Genomic DNA, 13,030 nt, shown 5'->3' with positions numbered 1-13,030 from the left:
AAATCCTTATTGCAACGATTTTCTTTTTTGCATAACGCATTACATTGCATTTATTCCTTTCCTATGATAAAACCTTTTATTTCGTTTAATAAAATATCCTTTTTTTCAACGCTTACTTCGTATCCTATCGTAAGACCGTTACGTTTGCATTTACTTACATACGTACATAAATATTTTTCTTTTATTTTAAAGATCGTAATACTTTTAAAACTTTCCTTCTCGACGAATCTCTCTCTCTCTCTCTCTCTCTCTCTCTTTCTCTCTCTCTCTATAATTAATTGAATCAAGTGTTAAATAATCTAACGTAAAATAAATTGATAAGAAATGATGATAAAACAAAGGAGATAGAACGACTTAGTTTAATGGAAAATAAAATTCTAATAACAATAAAATTAACATTAAAATTAAAACGACTCGAGCGAGATCAGACAGGAGAAATAGAATAATAAAAAAAAACATGAAACAAAAAATCGTAAGGTTAGATCAAGAAAGACGTGGTACCGGAGTTTATAGATACGTACCTGTTCGAAGATCAACAAGTAGTTCGGCGCTGTGATGATATTGGTGGGGGTAACGGTTCTGTTGCTCGTTCGCTCGGGGTTTGGTGCCACGAAGGTACGAGGGGAAACATCCTGGAGAGGGACTGGGAGTGGTGGGGAGAACTCGAGGCTGGTACGCAGAGCGTGAGTGAGTGAGAGAGAGAGAGAGAGAGAGAGAGAGAGAGAGAGAGAGAGAGAGAGAGAGAGGCTGGCAAGAAGCAGGCGGCGGGCACAGGGTAAGGCGAGTGGTTCGCGTCCGCGTCGTCGTTCAGTCGGGTAGGCGCGTTTGTACGGCGTTGGTCTTCGGCTTTAGGGATTCTCGCCGCGTATGTTGAACATACATCGAACCGTACGTGTGACGTGTGTTTCTGTTTTAAAAAAGAAGAAGAGAAAGAGGAAAAAGGTGGAAAAGGAAGAAGGATTAAGGAGGGAGGGAAATCATGAAATCAGTGCGTGCAGATGATGGTGTACTTTAGTGTTTGTTCGAACGCGGTGAACTCTGCGATAATACGGTAACGAACCTGTGTGTTTTTTTGTCATTACACGAGGAAACGAAGAAGAAAAGGAAGAAAAAGAAGAAGAAGACGACGACGACGACGACGACAACGACGACGACGACGACCATCATCAACAGGACCGGGACCAGGACCAGAACGACGTAACGAAAACATCACCGAAATCTACAAGGACGCCTATCAAGGAAAGTTTATAGTGAGAACTTAACGGGAAAGGAAAATATAAAGCAATGTCGAAAACGAAGAGGAAAACGTACAACACTGCCTCACGTAGTTTTGGGACCTGGGCGAGGCCCTGGCATCTTTTACCAGTTATTCTTCTCTTCTGCGGAGCTCTCGGTGAGTGAAGCATATCTTTCGAGGTTGCACGTATCTCAGTCTATCTCTTTTTTTCTTTCATCTTCTTTCTTTCTCCCCCTCCCCCTCCAACTCTCCTCTCTCTTTTTCTTTCTGTCTTACCACTCACCGTTCGTACGTTCTACGCGTGGTTTCCATTGGTCGAGAGCGCATGCGCCGAGAACCGTCGTGCTTGGAAAGCCTGCGATCGGCATCTCTTACCAGGCGGCGGTCGGGCGAAGGAGGGGAAGACTCCGGCCTTAGGCCCATTCGCAGGGTCCTGTGTGTGATTCGTCATTGTTCGAAGGAACTTACCGAGGCGACGCTCTTTTCTAAGAATTCCTCTCTTCTGATTCAGCCAATCTTTCTTTTTTTTTTCTTTTTTTTTTTTTTTTTTGCGATAGGATATTACTATCCTTTAGAGAATAAACGATACTAGATTACCTTTTGTTTTGGATGTATATGAAAAAAGTATTCCAGAAAAGTTCCTTCGTATATTTACAATCGAAACAAATGCTGACCTTATATTGTCGTCACATTTCTATTCGTAGATGTTGGTGTGTATGTGTATCTGTGTTGGTTAATGGTCCGATGTCATTAGCAAAGGTTACAAAACAGTGTTCGTCGTTAGAAAATATCTACGAGAAGAATGGTGCATAATTTTCGTTCTAATCTAACGACGATATCTTTTCCTAAAATAAACGTAAATGTAATTTATATGACACAATATAGGAATGAATATTTAAAAGTATCCTTACGATATATTTATCGGATGTTTTTCATCGATTGAAAAGGCATCATTAGCATGTTGAAAGAGAGAGAGAGAGAGAGAGAGAGAGAAACAACGAAGTGTTCTCTTCGAGTGTTAAGAACAAAGATCTTTACCGACCGAGACGTAGGTTGGTTGGTAGAGATAGGTAGGTAAAAGCGGATGGCAGGTATATTCCAGTACGATTCGATGGTAGGACTCGCCATTGGTCGATTCCGTCACGCGTGACCAATAGAAAATAATCTCTCTCTCTCTCTCTCTCTCTCTCTCTCCTCTCTCTCTCTCTCAGTTTTTCTCTTTCTATTTCTTTTTCTCTCTTGTATGCAGCTGTAAGCATAGATTGAAATGTGATCCCGAGATACATTTTCTATCCATAAGCATAATGTGTAATCTCTCGTTTCTTCGATAATATTATAATCTAACGTAAAGTTGATCATCGATAAATCATATAAAAATCGAAATAAAACGTTATCTTCGATTTCTTGAAAAATTTATCATTAAAATATATCATTTTTGATCGCGATAGTTTCTTTTTTCTTTTTACGCGGATGTTATAGTCAAACATGTCTCTTGTTTTTCTAATGATTCTACGAATGAATATCGATACTAAAAAAAAAAAAAAAAAAAAAAAAAAAAATGAGGATTGTTATACTTTACGTTACATTTTCAAAAAAAAAAAAAAAAAAAAAAAAAAAAAAAAGTGAAAATGTTTCTCTTACACGATAATCCGGTCGATAGATGATAGATTAGTTATTTTGTTTGAGTGGGAACGTGAGATATACGTAAGATTAGTTTATCTGTTATGTTCGTTTACTTTCATGGACCTTTTCCACAAGCTACAAAGTTCCTTTTACAGAAGATGAACTTTCAAAATGTCGTCGCTATTATGCTGTGCTATCGAAAAAGCTGCTTACGCTGTAAGTAAACGTCGACTTTCTGAGAGCTATGAAACTGTACATTGTTTCGATGAAATAGTTAAGAAAGAAATAACTTTTCTGTAAGAGGATTCTTTATTAAACTTTACCTTTATTCAATGACACATTTAACGATACAGTAGTTACTTTGTTATATAACGTGACATTAAATCCAATCGATTTTCGAATAATTTATATATTTCAGAATAAGGAGATATCGCATGAAGTGTTGGTTTACTATCATTCGAACGAAACCCATAACCATTTTGCGATATCGTTTCGAAGAAGTATGGATGGCTTTTCAATCGATGTGATCATTAAAATGAATCGATTTATCTAACCTTTTTTTTTTTTATCGAAACATTTACATACAAATGTTTATTAATTATTTTATTGTCTTATAATAAAATCAAGCTATTTCTATTTATATTGATCGTACGTGTTATTGCTCGTTTTCGAAAAACCAATAGAAAGAGGAAAAAAAAATGGCGGTCGTTATAAAGGAGTACAATGCTTTTCGAATTGTTAAAATTCATCGTACAATCGTTCGTTCCTATTTATATAGAAATAATATGGTAAATTTAATGGCTTCTTTTTGGTGATATCCGACAAGAAATGTCGATAAACCTCTTATTCTTGATCTGGCTCAAGCGTAGGAGGGTCTTTGCTCGCGGATTGATATGAATTAATTGCTTTGAAATCGTTCTCGCGAAACGGTCGATTGTTCGTTCGTTTTCACGTTTATTGGCTTATATCGTGTGAGTTTGTCCTTTAAAAGCTTCCATGTATCGAACGTGTCCACTTTTCTCTCTCTCTTTTACGATTTAGCGCCGTAATAAAAAGCGAAGCTTTTTCATTGAAAAGTGATTCAATTTGAACGTGTGCGGTTAAAGAAGAAAAACGAAACTGGCCAATTAATGGTAGAATCAAGTTATCAAGTATTTCTCGATATTTTAAACGGCGATCATCTATGCAAAAGAAAGAAAGAAAGTATGAAAGTGTGGATTGATATCGCTTTTCGTATATATATATATATATATATATATATATATATGTGTGTATATAGAGAGAGCTTTGATAAAAGATAAAATAAAATGATTAATCAAATAATTAAAAATAGTAGAAATAAGTCGATACAGTACATAAGATCGTGGATAAAAGTGATCACGGAGAAATCAGTTCGTGCGATAAGTAGTGATTTTAAATGGAAATAAGAGAGAAGGGGAGGAGGGAGAGTAGAGAATTGGGTAAGTTCATAAATAACCGCGAGAAGCTTTTCAACGGTTTAGAGAGTGGACCGCCGAGTGGTGTTACTTTTATTAGCGTTAATTGACCCAAGATCCGTCTGGACGTCTCCATTGAGCCAATCAGGGTCGCGTTTCCATTTCACGTTGGCATCATTCGAGAGGCCTTCGACCGGTCCTCGATCTTCCTCTTTTCTCTTTGGTAATCTTAAACCACTGGCGTGCGAATTTGGAATGGTCGGTTGGCCCATCTACCATACCAGACACAACCAAAACCTTAACCTTTTTATCTGTCCCTCTCCCTCCAACCCTTCCTCCCTCCCTCGCTCTCTCTTTCTCTCTCTTTTTCTTTCTCTTTCTTTCTGTTAGGATGAAAACTTGAAAGAAGAAGAAATTCTTTAGATTTCGTGACGATCCTTTTTATTTTTTTGTTCTGCCCTTTTCTTCTTCTCGTTTTTTTTTTCCCCGTAGCAACGTGTCCTCTTTTATACCTACAACCTTTCGCATTCTTCTACAACGTTGCGACGCAAAGATGGTTAAAATGAAAAAGATTTACTTTTACCAAGACTTCCCCCCACCCCCCTCAGTTCTCCTTTTTCTTTTTCTTCTTTCATCTTTTTGCTCTCCTTCTTCTTCCTCTTCGTCGTCTTCTGAATTCTTGAATTCTTACGATTCGAGAACCCAATATACACATACACGCAAACATGCACGTACATACACACACACACACACATACACACGCATATATCTCTCACTCTCTCTCCATCTATCTATCGATCTATCTATCTATCTATCTATCTATTTATCTATTTGATATATAGTAGTTGTGTAGGGTCGTCGAACGACGACAACTAACCAGGCGAACCACTAAAGCAGCGTAAAATCCCTCATGGATTATGTGAAATTCCTTGGGAACTCGAACGATTCGGGAATCTTGTTAACGCGTCTACCCTCTACCAGATGTCGTGTAGGACATGAAAATAGGGACGCCCTTATAAAAAGGGCGGGAAAATTACAAAATATGCGAAAAATCTAAGTTATATTCGTTCTTTTGGTTTCTTTTTTTTTTTTCTCCTACAAATCTGATTATCGAAAATTTTTGAGTCTTATTTGTTAACCTTCTTTTGCAGTTCGCTGATCCCTTCTCTCTCTCTCTCTCTCTCTCTCTCTCTCTCTCTCTCTCTCTTACTATTCAACGTGCCATCGGCTTTCCAGGTTTACAGTTCTCTTGATTCTACGCGCGTACCGAATAATCTCATCACGTAGTAATCCATTTTCTCTACGTTTTCGCGATCCGTATTCGCGAAGAAATACGCGAAAAAAGACTAGAAGGAAGAGAAAGAGGGGAGAGAGAGAGAGAGAGAGAGATAGAGCGAAGGAGGGATGGAAGAGAGGGAGAAAGAAAAAAGAAAGAAAGAAAGAAACATAAAGAAAGAGGAGTTCGTTCGAAAGGAGCGAACCTCGTTAAAAGTTCATCGATGCAATTCGTTAAAAGGTTTTCCCGCTAATTCCTATTGATCTAGCCAGTCGTAAAACTTGGGGAAAAGACGATCTTTCGAAAAGTATATCGTAAATTTATGAAAATAATCAACTTGAGGGAACTATTGAAATCGTCTCGTTGTTTCTGGTTTGCAAAACCTTTATTCGACATTATTTCTGGTAATATTATAATATTATTAAGTTTTTCTTTTTTTTTTCTCATTCTTCTTTTCTTTTTCTTTTTTCTCCTTTTTTCTCCTTTTTTCTTTTTTCTTTTTGGTTTCCTTTTTTTTTTCTTTTTTCTGCGATCCTTTCTCTCTCGTTCACAATTCATAGCGTATGTATGAGCATGTGTACGAGAGCGTACGTGTTATTATTTACAGTCCATTATCTGTGGACATACATTGGATCGTTCGAATAACAAACTAAATTAATGAACGTTTTCCGAAAGAAGAAAGGTAGAAACAATCGAGAAATCAATGGAACGATCGATCGATCGATCGATCGATAGGTAGGTAGATATGTCTATCCAAAAGTCGTTCCAAGTTTTAAGAATTTAATGCCGAGTAAGGCGGGATACACATCACTTGAAGTTTATGCTATAAAACGGCTCACAAAAAGTACGTAATTGAGCTTGAACCAGGTGTACGTTAAAAACTTTAAAAATCCTGCTCTCTCTTTCTTTTCTCCTTTCTTCCCTCTCTCTTTCTTTTTTAAGTATATGTTACGGATAATTTCTATATAATTAACTTATCTATTAATGGATTTCGAGTCTTTGAATTTACTTCGACAAGGGTTTAATAGGGGTTTTATTTTTATGTTTGTTTGCAAGGGTTTTCTCTATGAATTCTCATAGTAAGAATTTTTATTTGATTTTGATGATCGAGGATTCTGTCGAAAAATAATGATCTTTTTACATGAGATTATCGTTTTTGATTTTTATAAAAAGCTTTTTTTTGTTTTATGTTTCATTGGTGAAAATTACATTTAGAAATTATTTATTTTTAGGCACGATTTTTGCAATGAAAGAAAATAATATTTTTTTAAATTATAAAGAAAAAAAAGTAAAGAAAGAAATAATTCACGTGAAAAAAAACATTTAGCTTTCGAATGAGTCAAAAAGATCATCAGAATTGAACAAAAAGTTTGATTATGGGAATTTATGACGTAAAACAAATCCCCTTGCAAACGCATAGAGGATCAAAACTCTATGAAACCAAATCATTTTCTTGTTTTACCCTTGATTATTATGATTTCTTCGAGGAATGTAAAAAATGGTACATTTAGATTCTCTTTGTATTTCTCTCTCTCTCTCTCTCTCTCTCTCTCTCTTTCTTTCTCTTTTTGTTCTCATTAAACACGAACGATCTTTTTTCAATCCCGTTTTTCCAGATAAGAATCATCAGATTTTTGGCCCCGGCAAAGATTTCTTCAATGAACTTCTATCTTTTCTTTATCAACATTTAAAAATGAAGATTGGTTTATCGATCGATCGATCGATCGATCGATCGATCAATCAATCAATCATCATCCTACTTGTTATCCTATTCTGTGTGTTTACATACGTATGTTTGTTAACTAATCTTGTAAATATGTATAGAATCGATAGAACGTGAGCAAGATCGTAATATAAGCGATTATTCTTATTATTAGAAGAAGATCTATTTTTTTTTTTTTTTTTTTTCAAAATAGAAAAGAAATTATTTTTCGTATAAACACGATTTATAATCATAGAAATTAATTGATCGACGTCATTTTAAAGCTTCGAATTTTTCTTTCGATAGTGTGCAATAATCAACACGATACTTTCCTGATCAAAACAAACAAGCTTCTTCTCTTTTAGCTTTAGAGGAAATCTCTAGTTTCTTACTTTTTTTTGTGTTTTCTTCTCGTATTTTTCATTTATAATCTATGTGAGTTCAGGATGCAAGAGAAAAAAGAAAATAAATAAAAAATAAAAAGGAGATGAGATAAGATGAAGATTCCTATTTAGAAATAGAAAGTAGTTTTTACGAGCGGAGTGGCCATGTGCCGGCACATTGTGTATGTGTATAGTGCATGCGCATAATCGTGTCTCACATCTGGTAGAAATCACGAGCATGCGACAGCTGCTGCCGCTGACGCGCCACTGTTACTGTTGCTGCTGTTGCTGTTGCTGCTGTGCCGCATCAGCCAGATTAAGAATTTTTCCGAGTGCTTTTTCCTGATCGTAATCGAGCGAGATATGATGACTACACTAGGATGTTTTTTCTCGGTTTTTTCTTTTCTTTTTTTTCGTTCTTTTTTTCTTACAATTATTTCTTGAAAATCTCTCTTCTTTTTTCCTTTTTTCTTTTTTCTTTTTTTTTTCTTTTTCTTTTTTTTTTTTTTTTATCTTTCCTCTTTTTTAGTTTTAATTCTTTTTTAAGCCTGTACTGTGTATTTCAGGTATTTTTTCTTTTAAACTTTAAAAGAAAACTTTTAAACTTTAAAACTTATCATTTCAATCTACAGTAATGCCATGGATCGTATTTGTTGTGATTTTTTTTTGGTATTTCTTTTGACGAAACATTTATAAATATTTTTTTCCAAACAATTTTTATTACGACTTGTTATATAACATTATAATACCTATCTTATAAAAATGATTTGAATTTTTCTTAGAAAATTTAAAGTTTCTTTGAAATTGACTATTGTATTCTTGAAACGATAACAGGGATTAAAATTGCTGAATTAATATATATATATATATATATATATATATATATATATATTTTTTTTTTTTTTTTTTTTTTTTTTTTTTCTTGTGAACAATTTAATCTTACAGAAAATGAAACCAATTAAATAAAAACGAGGTTATGCGCTTAGTTTGAAAAGTATCGTGGACGGATTCACATAGATTTCCACTTCCTCCTTCGCTTTTTTTTTTTTTTTTTTTTTTTTTTTTTCCGATTCTCTTTAGCCCCGGGTGAGAAGGCACTCTTCGAGGTCCACTTTTGGAGAAACTTTTTTCGAAAAGTTTTGGAGTACCTTGCGGGCTATTTTTCGATTCGGTTTGGAGGGGAAACTTATAAGACCGAACGAACTGGAGCCGAATAGCTTTTAACGTTTAAGAGCTAACGTTTTTGATCGAGAATCGAGACTTGAGAAGAGGTAGAGAGAGAAAGAGAGAGAGAGAGAGAGAGAGAGAGAGAGAGAGAGAGAGAGAGAGAGAGAGAGAGAGAGAGAGAGAAAGAGAGAGAGTGAGTGAGAGGGAGAGCTTCTGGTATATACACGAGAAAGGAGACGGTTGGGTCCGTCATGGCGAACAAATAAATCGGTGCGCTGTGTATTATCCTGTGTGCGGATGCGTGTGTGGTTGTGTAATGTATGTGTACATATGCGTTCGCGTGAATGCATGGTGTGTGTGTGTGTGTGTGTGTGTGTGTGTGTGTGTGTGTGTGTGTGTGTGTGTGTGTGTGTGAAGGTGAGCGTAGTTGCGTTGGTTGGAAAGGAAGAGGGAGAGGAGTGAGAGAGAGAAAGAGAAGAAAAGATATAGAAAAAGAAAAAGAAGAAGGAAAGAGACGACTCGTAAGAAGAAGGAAGGTAGATAGGCCGTAAAGGGAAGAAGGGAGGAGACGGGGGATGGTCTTAGCGGGGCATTGAGAGGGCAGAGAGGGAAACAGTCGAGAGGACAAAGAGCGGTTGGGGTCGCCGTCCGTTTGTTGTAGGTGCACGCCGTGTGTAGAACACGTAGCACTACGGAGTTCTCTCCGCGGCGGGTATACTAGAAGTATAGAAAGAGAAAAAGCTAAATAGAGAGAGAGAGAGAGAGAGAGAGAGAGAGAGAGAGAGAGAGAGAGAGAGAGAGAGAGAGGTGGAAACAGGACTGTTTCGTTCGAGTGCTGGGCCCTACGCTTTTACATGTATCCCTACACAACCGAATCGTTCCTTCACGATTTCTTTTTGTTAAGTTCTCTCACTCTTCGAAGAGTGAGAGAAAGAGAGACAGAGAGAGAGAGAGAGAGAGAGAGAGAGAGAGAGAGAGAGAGAGAGAGAGAGAGAGAGAGAGAAATAGTTTGCCTACCTTCTGCTCGTTCACCGGTATAATCTCGTTGCCGAGTGATAAGCCTTCGATAACGTGTATACGTGTACACGTATCGAACCTCTATCCGCGTCGCTTCATCTCTCTCTCTCTCTCTCTCTCTCTCTCTCTCTCTCTCTCTCTCTCTCTATATATATATATATATATATATATATATATATATATATATTCACGCCTTTATATTATTCTGATATGTTCGCTATCTCCAGAAAGTTTCGATCTATAAATACCTTTTTTCGATTCAAACGTTTTCTTTTCCATCGAAAGAAATCTCTACTAGGCCAATGTAATTTTATTTTTTATGGAAATATCGAAAATATGAAAAATGAATAGATATAAGAGATTTTTTTTTTTTTTTTTAGGGAGAAAATAATTTAAAAAATATATTGTACGCTTGATACTGTAGTAGCTTTAGAATAAAAAAAAAAAAATGGTATAATAGTAAAGAACTTTCTCCTTTTTTTTTTTTTTTTTTTTACTTTATTTTTCTTTTCCTTTTTTTTTTTTTTTTTCTCCTTTTCTTAATGCGATTAGTCAGTATGTGCATCCAATATGAAAAAAAAAGTACAGAGAACGACGTAAATTCTCAAGAAACGTTGTTAGTTACGTGGCAACCACTTGCTGCTAGCGTGCACCCATTACGTTTGGTTTTTCGATGTTTTAACCGTCATTTCAACTCCGACTCTTTTTACATACCCCAGAGCGTTCTATTTTTTCTTTTTTTTTCTACTTCTCTCTCTCTCTCTCTCTCTCTCTTTCTCTCTTTTTCTCTTTCTCTTTCTCTCTCACTCTTTCACTCTCTACTCTCCACTCTCGTCTAAATATTAGGAGAAGCCAGAAAAGAGTTGTGGAAGGTATGTCGAGTCAGCCAAAGTATTCATTCGTTTTTTGGAGTGATTCATTTTCTCGTGACTTCAAGGTAGGAATCATGCAGTAACATAATCAGTTATCATATCGCTTTAATTCTCTTGTATATCAACAAAAATTTTATTATCAATCAAACGAATTCTTTTATCTTTTCAACTCTTTTTTTTTATCTGTTTTCTTTATCTTATACACACACACACACACACATATATATATATATGTGTGTAAAGACACAAAAATGTAATACGATTGTAGGACACCGTAAAAATTTATCTGTTAAATTTATCTTGTGTAGATCAGTCTTAAATAATATTAATGATTGTTATTTCGAAAAGATAAAATACGAAAATCCTAATCACGTTTATGATTCATTGTAAAAGTGATAAAATTTAATATATAGTATGTTTGTATGCATACGTCATATGGTTACACGATTGATGGAAAAGGTGTGACGTATGTGTTAAATTAAACAATTCCTATTCTAATAAAATAATACGATAACTTCGTTCAAATTTGGCAATGCTCGAGTTAGTTAGCCAAATCATCTTGAAATATGTATATCAAGGACATTATCTACGATAAGCTCAAGACGGAAATGTTCCGCAAACGATGCCAATGTCCAATCGGCGTTGAAATGCATTTGCATTTGTAAATCGTCGGCTCTTCAGCTGGTACCGGCTGTCAGAATCGCGTTATGGTTGGACGATTTTTATGCAGATTTTTTTATCGAACCTTTTTACGAAACTTGACGTTCCTTGATTTTATTCGACAGGAAGTGTGTTTTACGATCGAGGAATTACAAGTTTGATTGAATTATAATAATCCTATTAGGGAAGATTATAAGTAATCGATTTCTTTAAGAGAATATAAAAAAATTGAAATTATAAATTAAAGTTTTGTTTTATTTACTGTATGTGATTTTATATTTAACGAAAAAGAAAGAAGAAAAGATAAGGAAATAAATGAAATAGATCGAATATAAATAATTGGTTAAATAATTATGCATTTAACTCGAATGTCATTGAAGGGATCTTGATAATGATTATATCTTATTTACAAATGTTCGACATAAAGTAATACGCAAAGATAACTAAGAAATCAAGATATAACATATGATATCAATGGAATTAGTTAGAAAATGAATGTGTCTTCGTACTCGTTATATTAATAGTTGATTTCCTTGAAAATACGAAGTAATAGAGATATACGAATTTTATTGTAACAATATCAATTTATTTATTTTGTTAAGAAAAATTGTTGAAACTATTACATACAGGTGTTAAAGGATTTTTTATGTATTAGAATTTCGAGTATGTGTGTGCGCGCCCAATCGCGTGTATATACATATATATATATATATATATGTTCTTTCGAGTATTATATATGTTGTATTCGATAAATTCTTTTGAGTATTTCGATAAATGCATCACGTCGGTTATCTCATATAATATATAAATCGAGAGATCTCTAAGAAGTGGCATAAAATTTTACTTCGCTTAAGAGGACATGCTTATATTCTATCGTGCGTCGAATGGAAAATCGATTTCTTATCCGCTATCCGTGTGTTACTCTTCCTTAGTCGACAAACTAAGGAAAATGCAAAGAGGATGGTTTTGCATATAGAAAAGGTCAGGTATGACATTCGCGCACATTTTCCATACTCAGCTCTAAGAAAATCATCTGGAACGAGAGACTATCGTCGAACGAGGATCTCGATTTTAAGAAGGAGAGAGAGAGAGAGAGAGAGAGAGAGAGAGAGAGAGAGAGAGAGGGAGGGAGAGAGAAAGAAGGAGAAGAAGACAATTAAGGCAAAAGAAGGAAGAAAAAGAGAAGTTCTTTCTGTTCTAATTATTCATTAAATCAACAATAGATTCATGAAAAGGAGAAAGGCGTGAAAAAAATATAAGAAGTAATCCAGGCAAGACATTATTGTTTCATGCTCTGTGTGTGTGTGTGTGTGTGTGTGTGTGTGTGTGTATACAGGAGTTTAGATAAAATAAAGAAAATGCTATGTCTCCATTATTCTGGTCCAACTCCTGTATATGTGTTACTTAAGAAAATAACGTAAATGAAATAATAATGCTTAGTTATTTATTTTATTATATTTTTTAATTTTGTTTTTTCGAAAATTAGATTTTAATAGATAACAAATACTTGTCAATAATCGATTTTGTTTTTGCTTATGATATGGTTATTTTTTATAATCGATTTTCTTTTAATACTATCGTATTAAATACTATCGTATACTTCTATCGATATATAGGGTTTGAACAAAATAGTAGAGAGTCTTGATTGAAGGAATAG

The 13,030-nt window shown here is 34.9% G+C and overlaps 1 protein-coding gene across 2 annotated transcripts in view; it reads left to right on the top strand.

The window, feature by feature from the left end:
- Nucleotides 1–767: 767 nt before the first annotated feature.
- Nucleotides 768–13,030, top strand: part of LOC124955675 (DE-cadherin) — a 136,811-nt gene continuing 124,548 nt past the window's right edge. For both annotated transcript variants that reach the window (XR_007102934.1, XM_047510454.1), the window contains exon 1: nt 768–1,393. Coding sequence is in view for 1 of the 2 variants with exons in the window: in XM_047510454.1 (XP_047366410.1) it covers nt 1,285–1,393 (109 nt within the window). In the remaining variant the exon portion in view is untranslated. The remainder of the gene's footprint in view (nt 1,394–13,030) is intronic.

Source organism: Vespa velutina, chromosome 1, assembly GCF_912470025.1.
Source record: "Vespa velutina chromosome 1, iVesVel2.1, whole genome shotgun sequence".
Taxonomy (NCBI): Eukaryota; Metazoa; Arthropoda; class Insecta; order Hymenoptera; family Vespidae; genus Vespa; species Vespa velutina.
Note: the sequence above shows the minus strand (reverse complement) of the source record. Positions and strands in the feature narration are given on the sequence as shown.